This window comes from Xiphophorus couchianus, chromosome 19, assembly GCF_001444195.1.
Source record: "Xiphophorus couchianus chromosome 19, X_couchianus-1.0, whole genome shotgun sequence".
NCBI classification, from domain to species: domain Eukaryota; kingdom Metazoa; phylum Chordata; class Actinopteri; order Cyprinodontiformes; family Poeciliidae; genus Xiphophorus; species Xiphophorus couchianus.
Window position 1 is genome coordinate 13,761,170 of NC_040246.1, and position 13,801 is coordinate 13,774,970.

At 38.7% G+C, this 13,801-nt stretch overlaps 2 protein-coding genes across 3 annotated transcripts; one reads left to right on the plus strand and one right to left on the minus strand.

The window, feature by feature from the left end:
• Positions 1-755: 755 nt before the first annotated feature.
• Positions 756-9,868, plus strand: klhl28 (kelch like family member 28). The gene is made up of 6 exons (XM_028000520.1): positions 756-910; positions 1,600-1,860; positions 1,937-2,574; positions 3,038-3,481; positions 5,097-5,305; positions 5,388-9,868. Exons 2-6 carry the CDS (start codon positions 1,600-1,602, stop codon positions 5,549-5,551), a joined length of 1,716 nt encoding a protein of 571 aa, XP_027856321.1. The 5' UTR covers positions 756-910; the 3' UTR covers positions 5,552-9,868.
• On the minus strand, positions 9,157-13,401 carry dorip1 (dopamine receptor interacting protein 1). Of its 2 annotated transcripts, none has more exons than XM_028000521.1 (5): positions 13,080-13,401; positions 12,337-12,861; positions 12,170-12,259; positions 11,945-12,082; positions 9,157-11,327 (listed from the first exon to the last, which is right to left on the minus strand). In XM_028000521.1, the coding sequence occupies exons 1-5, from the start codon at positions 13,163-13,165 to the stop codon at positions 11,144-11,146; spliced, it is 1,023 nt and encodes a 340-aa protein (XP_027856322.1). In that variant the 5' UTR covers positions 13,166-13,401; the 3' UTR covers positions 9,157-11,143. The 2 variants fall into 2 exon arrangements, with proteins under 2 accessions (XP_027856322.1, XP_027856324.1); XM_028000523.1 differs by having other exon boundaries at positions 11,945-12,079; positions 13,080-13,400.
• Positions 13,402-13,801: the final 400 nt, after the last annotated feature.

Below are 13,801 nucleotides of genomic sequence, written 5' to 3' on the forward strand. Positions count from 1 at the left end.
TTGTGACTATAAAATTTTATCTTACTAACACAAATAGAAATTGTTTTTTAAATGTTAGTTTAGACCTGGTCGAGTTTTTCTTAAGCAATTAGACTGGAGCCATCTTTAAATGGACTGACTCTGTCGACGTGCATGCTTGCCATCATAACAGCCACATATTTAAATGTGTAATTTTTAAAAAGAGTACATATTTGTAGGACAGTGCTAATAAAAATGTTTTTGCACATTTAAATATGTTATGAAAATGTATTTTGTCGTTATTTAAAAATGCACTAGAATAAATATTGAAATAAAAAAAATGCCATAAATATTTAGAAGTGCCACAATCAAATTTTTAAGTATATGTCCTCAATACACTAAACATAGATGCACGTTTAACTTTAATATATTAACGAAATTTTACGTTTTTCTACACAGCGATTTCAATTTATGAGTCTTATGTTGATGCAATGTCAAGAAGACAGAAGTTGTTAAGACCTACATAAAATTATCAACAATGCGGTGCTGAGGTGTGGGAGTACTGTATTCAGAGAAACATGTTTTCACAACATTGAAATAGCATATGGTAATAATTTATTTTATATTATATATTATATTTTTTTCTCGAACCTAGTACTATAATGTTTAGTTACTTGTTAATGCTGCTTATAATCGATGCATATTTTTGTTAGTATTTCAAAATAAAATAAAATTATTTTGTTTTGAATTTATTAAGAATAAATTCCATGGGATTTATTGTGAAAGGTAACGGAAGTGGGTGTTCCGTCCTGGTAGCTCGTCATTGTGAGTGCTAGTCTTTTAGCTTTGTGGCTAGGTTGGTTGGCAGTCGGTTGTTTTCTTGTTAGCCTTCCTGTGGTCTGCCGTCGCTACCGCATATTCGGTCGCTATCTGCACGCACCATATAATACAGGTTTGGTTCTCCTATTTTAACAAAATACTAATTTTTCCTAAAGCCAGTTGGAGCGTCTCGTTTGGTATCTGTCAGCCATGTTACTGTATATATTAGTCAGTGATGCAGCCAGCACACAAATCCGTGTTTATTTTTAATGGCTAACCTGCAATGCAATGATGCTAAAATTTATTAGTACCCAATTTTTTGCTCATATCAAAGCCAGTCGATAAATCTGTATTCGTTGCAGAGAAAGAAATCGTTTAAAATAAAGCGTTCTCTTAGCCTGATTTTACTGTGTTGACTATGTTTGCTTCTTTATTGCTAGGTTGCTAGCGAGTTTTGATCAAGTGGCATCTCCCGTTAAAAACACAAAGATAGGCCCTAATTATTTACATGACATTTGCATTCCTGTAATCTGTCATGTAGCTTAAACACTCACCTTTGACAGCCGGTGATTTGGATTTACTTGTGTCCAGTTGTTCGCACTTTCTAGGTAATACGTTTTGGTTGTCTTAGAGCAGTGTTAGCACTGGATTTAGAGGATAATGCTTATTTGCTTTGGCTTGAGGAAAATAAATACTGTGCTGCTTCAAAACAAATGTAAAGACAGCATTTTTCTAATTAGCTAGAGCTTCAAGTAACACACAAAGGCCTTAACCATGCCCACATCCCATGCACTGCAGTGATTTCTGGGTTCATGTTTCCAGATGGACCAGCAGGACCAGAACTATATGTTTGCAAGTCTCACACGGCCTCACTCGGAGCAGCTGCTGCAGGGTCTCCAGCTCCTGCGGCAGGATCACGAACTGTGTGACATCGTTCTCCGAGTGGGTGATGCCAAGATCCATGCCCATAAAGTTGTGTTGGCCAGCATCAGCCCCTACTTCAAGGCCATGTTTACAGGTAACCTCTCAGAAAAGGAGACCTCTGAGGTGGAGTTCCAGTGCATTGATGAGGCTGCTTTGCAGGTACGCTTAGATCCAGCAGACAGTAACTGTACTAGTGGTTGTTATATTGTTTCACTAACATTTTGTTTTCTCCTAGGCCATTGTGGAGTACGCATACACAGGAACGGTGTTTATCTCCCAGGAAACAGTTGAATCCCTGCTGCCGGCTGCCAATTTACTCCAGGTTAAGCTAGTACTTAAGGAGTGCTGTTCCTTCTTAGAAAGCCAGCTGGATGCTGGGAACTGTATAGGGATCTCCCGCTTCGCAGAGACATATGGCTGCCATGACCTGTGCCTGGCTGCTACTAAGTTTATCTGTGAGAACTTTGAAGAGGTCTGTCAGACGGAGGAGTTTTTTGAACTAACAAGAGCAGAGCTGGATGAAATAGTTTCTAATGACTGTCTTAAGGTAGACACGGAGGAGACTGTGTTTTACGCCTTGGAATCATGGATCAAATATGACGTAACAGAGAGACAGCAGCATCTCGCTCAGTTGTTACACTGTGTTCGCCTTCCACTTCTCAGCGTCAAATTCCTCACTCGCCTATATGAAGCCAACCACCTTATACGAGACGACCATGCATGCAAACACCTGCTCAATGAGGCCCTTAAATATCATTTTATGCCTGAGCACAGACTTTCTTATCAGACTGTGTTGTCAGCGAGGCCCAGGTGTGCCCCCAAGGTGCTGCTTGCAGTAGGAGGCAAGGCTGGACTGTTCGCCACATTAGAAAGGTAATCATTGCTTGCTCTTTCAAATGAGAGCTGCACTGAATTGACTGATTGAGATTTTGATTTTTGATATTTGTTTTATTTTTTTTGTTAGAACTAAAACTTATTTTAAATAAAAATCTGCAGGTTTTTTTGATAGAGGTAGTAGTTTTGAATTCAGCAGAAAATAAGGTGATTACAAGACTGATCCCTTTTAATCATAAATCACATGTACTTAACCTTTCTGATTAACATACGTGCTCTTTCTTGATGCACTTATGAGGAAAAAATTCTGTTACATTATTTTTGATATATTTAATGGTTAGAAAAACCCCAGATTTTTCTGGATTGGACCTGCTAATCATCAGGGTGGGCTGATCAAACCAAAAAAAAAAAAAAATTGGTTCTTTCTGCACTTGATTGATGCTTCTTGGTTTAAAATTTTTGTGTAAAGTTTTTAAGTGATTTTCCTCTTTCCCTCTTCCAGCATGGAAATGTATTTCCCTCAGACTGACTCATGGATCGGACTGGCCCCTCTTAGCGTCCCCCGGTACGAGTTTGGAGTGGCTGTGCTGGACCACAAAGTGTACGTAGTGGGAGGCATCGCCACGCACATGAGGCAGGGCATCAGCTATCGGAGGCATGAGAGCACGGTGGAGGCCTGGGACCCTGAAAGCAACACGTGGTCCTCGGTGGAGCATATGGCTGAGTGTCGCAGCACACTTGGGGTGGTGGTCCAGGCTGGAGAGCTGTATGCTTTGGGTGGCTATGACGGCCAGTACTACCTGCAGTCTGTTGAGAAATACGTCCCCAAGTTGAAGGAATGGCAACCGGTGGCACCCATGACAAAGTCCCGCAGCTGCTTTGCTACGGCTGTGTTGGATGGCATGATCTATGCTATTGGAGGGTATGGCCCAGCACACATGAACAGGTAACGATTGGAGTACAACACAAATCTGAGAAACCTGTTGAAAAGTGTTGTCAGACTCTATGAATTTGCTGATTTGTGTTACTTACTTGCACTTGTTAAAAATCTTAATGCTGTTCATTGTTTTACCCTGTGGGGTATCTTTCTGAGCAACATTATTTTACAGGTTTGATTCCTTCTAGAATCTCCTAAACAAAATCAAGATAAAAAGACTGTTTGCCTGTTATCTACTGTTGACATGTGACTGGAGTCTCTGGACTGGTCATGGTCTGATCTTTGATCTTATCAATGATTTTTAGACTTCCTAAGCTGCTTTTCTTCTTATGATCTTGCTGGATTATAAATAGAGATCGCAATTATGTGAAGGATATCAAGTGTTACTGAGAAAACTCTCACTAGCTCGTTAATAAGTGCAGAGAAGATTTTTACAGAAGTGTTGGAGATGTCTCATGGAGAGGGTGCCTGCATTTGTGTTGTTGATCATCCTACAGCTGAATCCCAGTTGCTTGTTTCTTTGACACCCAAAGCCCTGCAGGAGAATGTGTTTGGACAGAGAACCTTTGGGAACATTTTTCTCATCCTCTTGTGGTTTGTATGTCCTTTTAACTGAGCTGCAAAACAATCCCAGATTCCCAATGTTCTTTTGTTTTGTCAGGACTTTCTTACTTTTGTCAGATTTGCAATTGCCTCATTATTAGTTAACTTTACTCTTTGCAGTTGTAGTTTCATAAACTGCCTTGTGTCAGAAAACTGCTGAATTGGATACATAAAAATTCAGTTCTCTCTTTTTATATTTGAGGAAAATCGAATTGACAGGCTGCACAATATATAGCGTTGTCGCAAAGTCAGTGTGTGCTATGTTTGTATTGCAAAGAACTGTTTGGACTGCGATATTAAAATAATACAAAGTGTTATACTTGCAATTTACATGCTAAAGTAATACATAGTCAGTATTACAGATAAATAATGGAATTCATAATTGCTGTTTGTTTTATTTTGTTTTTTAATCCCAAAATTTCTAACATAAATGTGTTTATAACTATCATCTAAACTGGACGTTATAGAATCTGTGGCTAGTGTTGGATGACCCAGTTCAGATTTGACAAGTCTATTATAGATTTTCAAGCAGAGCACCTGATCGGAGTTAGTTCAGCTGTAAGAACCCTAGCATTAAGGACAAAATTATATTTAAAAAATGGTGAAGTCTGTCACAAATTAAGTGATATGCAGTGGTTATGTGCATGGTAAGGTCAGAAAGCGACAATGCTTTCATACAAAATCAAGTTACAGTCGATACAAAAAAGAACATATGATTTTATGAGTAAAACATGCAATTAAGAAACTAAATAGTGTGTGGCATGTATATTTGTGTAATTGTCTGGTAATAAATCTAGGAAACAGACTTAAGATGTACATTTTATTTTTTTTAACTATGTGAAGTTTGACTTTTTATAATTAACACCACAAGTGCTGTTAATTGTGGTGGGTGCCATAGACGTTATCATTTTAAAATGAATGTAAAAGCCATATCTAGAGCTGGCAAGCACTTTTTGGGGATTTGAATAATTTAAGACAGACCCTGTTCTGGTATGTTCTTACTGTATTTGGTTTGTTTCAGTGTGGAGAGGTACGACCCCAGCAAGGACGCCTGGGAAATGGTAGCCCCCATGGCAGACAAGAGAATCAACTTTGGTGTCGGTGTCATGCTCGGCTTCATATTTGTGGTGGGTGGGCACAACGGAGTGTCCCACCTGTCCAGTATTGAGAGGTACGACCCCCATCAGAACCAGTGGACAGCCTGTCGGCCAATGAACGAACCTCGTACTGGTAGGTTTTTAATAAACGGTTTTCTTGGTGGCGCTTCAATTCAGTGCTGTTCTGCTGATTTAATGCACCATTCTTCTTGCAGGTGTTGGTTCTGCCATTGTGGACAACTACCTCTATGTAGTAGGAGGGCACTCCGGGTCGTCTTACCTGAACACTGTCCAGCGCTACGACCCCATCTCAGACAGCTGGTTGGACTCCAGCGGCATGATGTACTGCCGTTGCAATTTTGGTCTGACTGCCCTTTGACCAATGGCCCGTTCAGCTAGGACTCAGTAAAACAATTTCTGAAAGAAAACTTTTCTTTTTTGTTACCTGCTCTCCTGTTTTCCCCACATTCGTTCTCCAGGAGCAAATGCACACCTGAAAGAACATCTGAGCGTTTGCTTGGGTGGCTGGGTGTGCACAAATAGCTGGCTGGTTGGATGGAGGGGATCCCAGTCTCGCTGCAGAGATGTAAAAGTGTAAAGGTTGTGCAGCAGAGGGAAGGGAGGAAGATGTTTGGATGGAAGATGGCGCAGGCACCTGGATACGAGTGCTGCCGGACCACTACGAGTACTTCGAGCCATGTCCCAGGGGATTGTAGGAAATTTTTGTTACATTAGCTGACATTTATGTCCTCTATTTTACACGTCAGTACGTTTAATGCTTAAGATTTACAGCTGCATTCAGAACTATGTTACAGTTTTGTAGAACACTGCAGTTTGCTTGTGTCTTTGTGCGAACCTGTGGTTGTTGGTGTGTATGCACGAGAGGGTATGTGCATGTCGGATGGATCCGTTTTTTTTTGTTGTTTTTTTTGTTACTTGTCTGCGTGTAGAACTAATGCTCGAGCTCAGTGAGGCGACGAGTTCTGCATCCAAATCAGTGCTTCACAGGAAGAAAAAAGAGCAAACTTAGAAACTTTATATTTTCCTTAAAGGGCTGCCTTTCTCTTTTGTAAATAGTATAAATTAAATATATAGATAAATATATCCTCTAGTGCATTGCCTGTAAATGTTTATCTGCACTGGGTCACTAATGTGTGTGCGAATGTGTGTGATTTGATTCACTCGAGAGGGAGGAGTTTCCCCCTTAGTTTGTCTCCTACGCGTTTCTGCGTCATCCTCCATTATTTCGTAAAAAAAATCAACAAATTTTAAAGGTCAGGTCATGAACGCACTTGTCTCTATAATGGTTGAAACGTGTCTCAGCCAATTTTGTCCACAATATTAACTGGTGCTATATTTAGGATTCAGGACTTAGCTGTTTGTCTAGGTTGCTGCACATGTTCTAGTCAGTGTATGCTTAATCTCCAGGTCATTTTTTACATTTGATGCTAGCAATCTGCTTTATGGGCATTTAAATGCATGACATCCTAAATGGCCCCTCACCATGCAATAAAATAAGTTTCGATAAAAAGGGAAAGAAAATACTAATTTTTTTCTTATAAAGGTGCATGTTTTAAAAACTGTAATATCATTAAAAAAAAATAAATTCGAAAGAAAAAAAACGTTTAAAACTTTATGGAGTTATTACCCACAGAGTGATATATCTAAAGTGCTTCAGTTATATTCATGAATATTTAATTATATTAATGCATTCATTTAGTTTGTAATATAATCAATCAGTACTTGTGTGAAGTAAAAGAAATGGAAATAAATCTGAAAAATAAATCTGGAAATAAATCTGAAGCTCCATAAAACTAGCAAAACAGGAAAGTGCTCTGAAAAAATTGGTACAGTTCTTTATGGACCCTTTTCCATTACATTTTTCCCTCTATTTAGCTTTCCATTAACATATTCACACATATGGGTATAGAAACAGCCAGCATCTTGACCAATCACCTTTTGTGACTTACTCTTCTTGTGTAGGGGGTCAGTGACTATCAGTCAATTTTCTCACAATTCTTTGGGCCACAACACGTCTTAAAAAAAGTTTCTTATTTGCCATGGCATTTACACTAAACAAACACTTGAATACATCACTCTGTAGGTAAAAAATTTAAATAACCTTTATCCTTTAGAATTATTGAAATGAAACACTCAATTTTTTAAAATGCACCTATTAGTGTTGCTTTCTTCCATGTTATGTGGCTTTCGAAGACAAAGCGCCGAAGTTTGTGCAAGCCGACTCAGGCCAAGTTGTCCCCTATCCCACCCATCCTCAAGAGAAATATTGCAACACATTAAGCAGCAGAGCTCTCTAATAGGGAGAGTAGGTGTGTGCCGTTTTGCTGAGTCACTGTTCATTTTTAAGTCTAGTCACTTTACATGTGCTGGTGTTTGCACAACTTTTAACCAAGCTCTCTGCATTGCACTTACCAAAATATTTGACACATATTGTCATTTGATTACCTGTTTTATTCTTTTCTTTTTTTTTGTTTTAAGCTAATGGCATTTAGATGATGCAATAAGACTCTTTTTTCTCTTTGGACTGAAAATGTTTTGTGTTTGTCTCTTTAAAAAGCCAAGGCATCTCACATTGCTGTAACAGAACCCCACATGGCGTGTGGACATTAATGGAGCATCTGAGGGAATCTTTGACCCTTTGTCATTTTGTTCTTGTGCATGGGATGTGTTCATTTCGGTTGCAGTTTATCATAGATGATAGGCTAAAGTAAAACAGGTTAGCTTTTACCACATTGAGGTACACTACAGACTTTGCCACTTTGCTTTTGTCTTCTGTGAAATTTTTGTTGTTGGATGAAAAGTTACAATGTCATTTACTTAGCAAATTTGTCCCATTGTTCCTAATTAGTTTCTTAATGTTTGCTTCTACATATGTACTTTCCAATTAATTGAACTGAATTTGTAAGCAACCAGTTTGTAATTCTATGACAATGTTTATATTTATTTATACTTTCTTTAGGCAAGGATCGAGATGCTAACCTTGATTAATGATTCATGGTATTTAAGCAAAAAAAAGTTCATAAGAAAATATAGCGAAATACTAGAGATTTTCTTTAAAATGGAAAATGAGTTATTCCTACTTTTTTGCTCTTCTATTTCTTATAGAGTAGCAGAAGTATAAGAAGCTGATATTTGTAACATAATTGGCTGCTTCAGTATCAGTGTTTGAGATAGATTATGGCTCTTGGCCCAAGGTGCCACTGTGCAAAAGGATGGCAGAGTACATGTTCAAAACAGAATTTGATCAAATCTTATTTCAGTTGTGGAAGCACAAAAATCCCACATACCCCCTGCTTCTTTTTGAACACGAGTGCTTGGTTTTCCTTCAGTTACCACACAAAGATTGAGATTTTTACAAGGGGAAATTTCTCTTTTTTGAATGTGATCCTCCTTTCAGCCATGTAGATGGCAGTATGCAGCACCAAGTAGAGGAGGGGAAGATATACTAGAAAGGTCTAGCATTATTGAAACTAAAACCTTCTTAACCTTTATACACCTGCAACCAGCCCATGGCTACTTGTTGTTTTATCCAGTTTTTGTAGTCCAATGCAAAATAAGTTTTGTTCACCTCTACATGAGTTGAAATTAATTTCTGCTGCCATGACTGATTGAGCATCAATTTCCTTACAATTGTTTTGTTTGTTTCTTCCTGTGGTAAATGCTGACTGCTATTGCAATGCATTTTGGAAGAAAAAGTGATGAAAATCTGCAAACGTGAATCTGGAAAAAAGAAGGGAGTACGTATGCATTTTTGTTGAGGCCTAACCAACATCTTTTTTTTTCTCTGCCATCACTCTCACCAAAGTGCTTGTACAAAGAAAGCAGATGGATGACTTTTTAACGACCTAAAGTCTGCATTCAGCTGCCGGTCTTTACATTTGTGTCTGAGAGGAAGAAAACTCCTGTGAAACTGATGTCGGTGTTAGCCAAAACGACCACTCTGCTTCTCTCCTTTTTTTTTTAACAATTTCTCACAGTGTGTCTGGAGTCTCAACTTTTTTTTTCTTAATATCCTGTGGATTAATGCTGGAAGTCAAAGATAACATCGTGTATAACGAAAACTGTAGCTTTTCACGTTTTATTTGAAGACATTTTACATACATTTTAGTCAGTTTGTGTGGTGCACTTGTACCCAGATTAAAATAAATGCCTGCCTTAAAAAAAAAAAGCCATGGCTGCGTGTTGTTTTGTTAGATTCATATGCATGTTTCAGAGAATAAAAATCTAAAACGGATGTGTTCAAAAATATTTTTATTTATATTAAGGCAATATTTTCAGGAAAAAAAAAATAATGTCGGAGCTTTCTTGACAGAGGCACTATGTGAAAACAGTAATTATTAAGAGGATAAAAAAATCTGAACATCTAACATGGAAGCTGCAAAACTGCTGAGATGGGAAGATTTCAGCATGGATTTGCTGAGTGCTTCAGGCCATGAAAGCCCAAATCAATCAAACCTTTCTGCAAGAAACAAAATTCATACCACTTAACTGACATTGTGTTTTTAGCATCCACACTTTTAAGTAAAAACTTTACAGCATAAAACACAGAAGTTAGTTTGAGGTTTCTTTTATGCCACAGTGTAATTAGAGCACCAGTTTAATTTTTAGATAAGGGTTGGTGTGCTTAAATCAGAACACTAAACTTGAGCTGGACATCCCCCAAGCAATATATATATAAAAAATCAAAGCTGCAAGAACTCTTCTTTTTTTAAGGAATATGCTGAGATTGAGTCATGTAAGAAATGCTAAAACTATTTTACTTACTGGTTTATAGACTGAACAAACAGAGGGTTTATTAACAGACAACAAATCTCAGGAATTTACACACCCCCTATTAAAATGTCATGTTTTATTTGTTTAAGAATGAAACTACAATAAGTAGTTTAAAAATTTGTTTTGCACCTTCAAATAGATACTTCTTGTAGGAGTCAATAAAAAAAAGCATACATCTGTTGGGTAGGAGCTAACAATAAGGTCTCGGTGGCAATAAATGTGTCCACCTTTGACCTACCATTTCTTGAACTGCCTTTTGATGAATTTCACCATTCAGTCTTTGTGATTACAACTGCCATTAGTTATAGTAAATTAGATTAACTCATATTAAAGATAATCTGGCTACAACTCCAGAAGATGCAAAAAGCCTGGCACAAAAGCAACGCTAGACATCAGCAGAAGAGATCATGGAAAACGTCAAGACAGAATTAGGGCTTTTATATCGAGCTTAATGAATTAGTGGGGAGTTGTATGAGTCAACTTTGACTCAAAACACTCAAGATGAGTATGGATTTTATTATTCAGCATCATAATGGTCACCTGAATTATCTGTGGACAAGAGGTATTTTGATAACCTAAAAGACTGAGAACCTTTGTAATAAAAGTGGGGTAATATTACTAAACTTTGGTTGTGGGATACAGACAGGTACCTAAGAAAGGATGATGAATGCTGAAACTGAATCAAAAGTTGCATCAAAAGTTTCAGTTTAAAATTTTGCATCTAGTATTTTTTCTGCAAACAATTTTGTTTTTCAGTTGAATTGTAAAAAAAAAAAAAATTAAACTCCACCTTCAACTGGATATACATCCAGCTGAAGGTGGAAAAACATTAAAAATAATCATTGTCATCTTTTTTTAACAAAAGAAAAACATTTAAAAAGGAGATGTGTGCAATTTTAGGATCCGCTGCAGAACTATTATAGTCCATTGTACTCTTGGATTCCAAGCATGCCTCCATAAAATGTATAATTATCAGCATGTTTGGAGTAAGCAATCAGCTGAAACAGAACATAAACAACTGTCTTCTAGCAAATTAAGTATATTAAGACCATGAATTATTCACAAAAGATAAAAAAAAACCCATAACATATATAAAATGGCAAAAACAGGAATAATGCTGGAAAAAAACACTGGATGTTCGATGTGTTCACTCAAGTGCTGCACCGTGTCCAACTGGTCACTTGTCAGATGCACGGATGTAGACCAAGGAGGAAAGCAGCAGGAGCTCCGGGGGCTTATGCAGCAGGATCAGATTATCGCTTCTCAAACCGTCATAGTGCATCCAGCAACCGTCTATCTGGAAAGCTGCCGAGTAGTGATGCTCTTCCATGTTGAAGAGTGTGGCGCCCTCTAGTAAGTATCTAAGGGAAGAGATATACATCAGTCTTTTTTGTTCTAACATAAGCTCAAAGGCCTGTAGAGCAACTACTACCATGGATCTTTACTTAATGTTTTACGCATGCATTTGTAAGTTTCAAGATGTGTATTGTATTAATGAATGTGCATTGTTCTAATAATACTTTCATTCACCTGGATTTTTTGCCCACCATTAGATTTTGTGCAACAATGAACAGCAAGGGTACAAGGATGAAACAAAATTAAGGGTGATCCTCTCAAAAAGACATGTTAAAGGATACTGCAACACTAAACGTATAGCCAGAGATCCAATGGTTCAGGCCGAAGCATATTCATCAATGGCCTAGTCAAAGGTCAAACCAAAAGATTGTTGTAAACCTATTAGGTGTTGAGAACCAGTGTTCACAATCAGTCAATCAGATTGACTGCAAGCCATTTTGCAAACAATGGACAAAAGTATCAGTGCTTAGCTGTGCAAACCTAGCTGAGACATAGCCAAAAACACCCATCTCTGAAATTATTGAGTTAGGGGAGCTAAAATAAGGATGCATGAATATTTAAAATGACATGCATTATTTTTATTCCACTTCACAGTTATGCACAATCCTGCACTGATTCATACCTGTGTTGACAAAGAGCCAGGTGGTAAGGTACATAAGACAGATCCTCCGATCTCCATTGCTGCATGTTAAGGATCACAAAAGGCGGGGGTCCGTGGCAGAATACCCTTTGAGAAAACTCCCTCAAGCCATCACATCTGCTAAGAAGATATTCAACCTGTCAGATGGGTTAAATATTGCAGCACTGAATCTTAAAACAGGAAAAATGTCTTACCATAGTGTCTTACCCTAGCTCTGAGCAGAGTAGGAGTTTGGGGCTGAAGAATTCATCCACCGCTGACTGGATTGGGTCTTTGTGAGGAAGCTCATGGGGAGGGCTGGAGGGAAAGGTGAAAATATGAGAATAACAGCAAAAACAATTATGTTTTCTAATCTTTTGCTGGACCTAAGGTACCTGATGTTTATGGTGGTTTTCTTGACTTTCTGAAAGCGACCCGGACAGTCACGGTTGGTGCACAGGCTCTCCTGAGTGGTAGACATGAGGTTCTCCAGGTTCTCCGTGAAGTTCTCGTGCTCGTTCCCAAACAGGTCGATCTCCATCGCTGCCTGATGGATCTCTGAGCGGTACTGTCTCTTAGACATCCTGTTCCAGATCCACAGCATCTTTACTGTGGTGTAGTCACAGGAGTCCATCAAGTAGAGGAAATGCTCCACGAACTGCTTCCCCAGGAAGACAGCCAGCTCCCTGTGGAAGCCCTGGTTGTCTCGCAGGATCACATACAAGATCATGAGGAAGCCATCGATGGTGCATGTGTTTTTCAGTTGGACCTCCACGTACAGAGGGATGCAGGATATGGCCTTGCGCCCTGCCTTGATTGTGAAAACGCCCCCCCAAGGGAGCACAGGCCTCCAGAAGGAGCGATCCTCCACGTCATTGTTGTTTATGGAGGCTCGAATCTCCTCAAAAAGCGTCTTAGACCTGAACAAAAATAAACCAGACGAACTTAGATAGCCTCAGTGTTACCTGAATAGATGTCAATTGATGGGTCTGGATCAACCCTCTCGGCTAGTTTAGCACTGACGTAAACAGAGAGTAGTACGCGCAATCTTAAAAGTCTACAACATCCAGCCTCCAGGGACTAGTAGGACGATTAGAAAGCTGCTAATTTAAGCGTTGCGACTCCTTATTCAACTTACCTTTCGGTGTGGTAATTGTTCTGAGTGTTTGAGAGTCGCGAGAGCTCCTCGATGTCGTTCAAAACACCACTGAATCTACTCTCCATAGCTTTCCGTCTTTCGTCATGTCTCCCGTCACACTTGAAGCTCGATAAAATAAGAACCTCTTAATGGTATTTTCTCGCACTTTCTGCCGATATTTCAGAGTTGTCGTCTCCAAATGGATCCCAAATAAAGCAGCGTGCACTTCATTTGACCTACATAAACACTGAGGCTTTTCTGACGATATTTATTTTAATCATATGCAAACACGGTACTGCCCTCTGGTGACCTTCTGCGGAGCTACACTAGTTCAGTCATCTTTACAAAAGAGAAATATAGGATCGCTATTGGTTGGAAGAAAGTTGTAGTGCATTTAGTTGGGTATTTGATTGGCTTGCAGGAATTACGTCAGCCACGCCCTAATCTGTTCGGACATGCAGAGCATGCAGAGTAGATGTCCCGTGAGTGCAATAGTCATACGCCATAATCACCGCCATGTTGTGAGTGTCGCGCTTTTCGTAAAAATAATGTAATATATTGAAAGAAAATAAAAGAAAATTAAGGAAACGTAAAGGAAAGAAAGGAGGAGAAAAGAAATGGAAAGAACAAAGCGAAATGAAAATAGACGAAAAGAAAGACTGAAATATACTCATATATAGTTACTGTTGTTAGTGTTACCTCTATATACAAAGCTTAATTTT

Excerpts from the sequence above, each read along its gene's own strand:
- klhl28 (XM_028000520.1), top strand. The coding sequence starts at position 1,600 with ATGGACCAGCAGGACCAGAACTATATGTTTGCAAGTCTCACACGGCCT. Across the intron at positions 3,482-5,096 it reads GGCCCAGCACACATGAACAG|TGTGGAGAGGTACGACCCCA; the intron begins GTAACGATTGGA and ends GGTTTGTTTCAG. Across the intron at positions 5,306-5,387 it reads AATGAACGAACCTCGTACTG|GTGTTGGTTCTGCCATTGTG; the intron begins GTAGGTTTTTAA and ends TTCTTCTTGCAG.
- dorip1 (XM_028000521.1), bottom strand. The coding sequence starts at position 13,165 with ATGGAGAGTAGATTCAGTGGTGTTTTGAACGACATCGAGGAGCTCTCG. Across the intron at positions 12,862-13,079 it reads AACAATTACCACACCGAAAG|GTCTAAGACGCTTTTTGAGG; the intron begins GTAAGTTGAATA and ends ATTTTTGTTCAG. Across the intron at positions 12,083-12,169 it reads CTACTCTGCTCAGAGCTAGG|CAGATGTGATGGCTTGAGGG; the intron begins GTAAGACACTAT and ends ATATCTTCTTAG.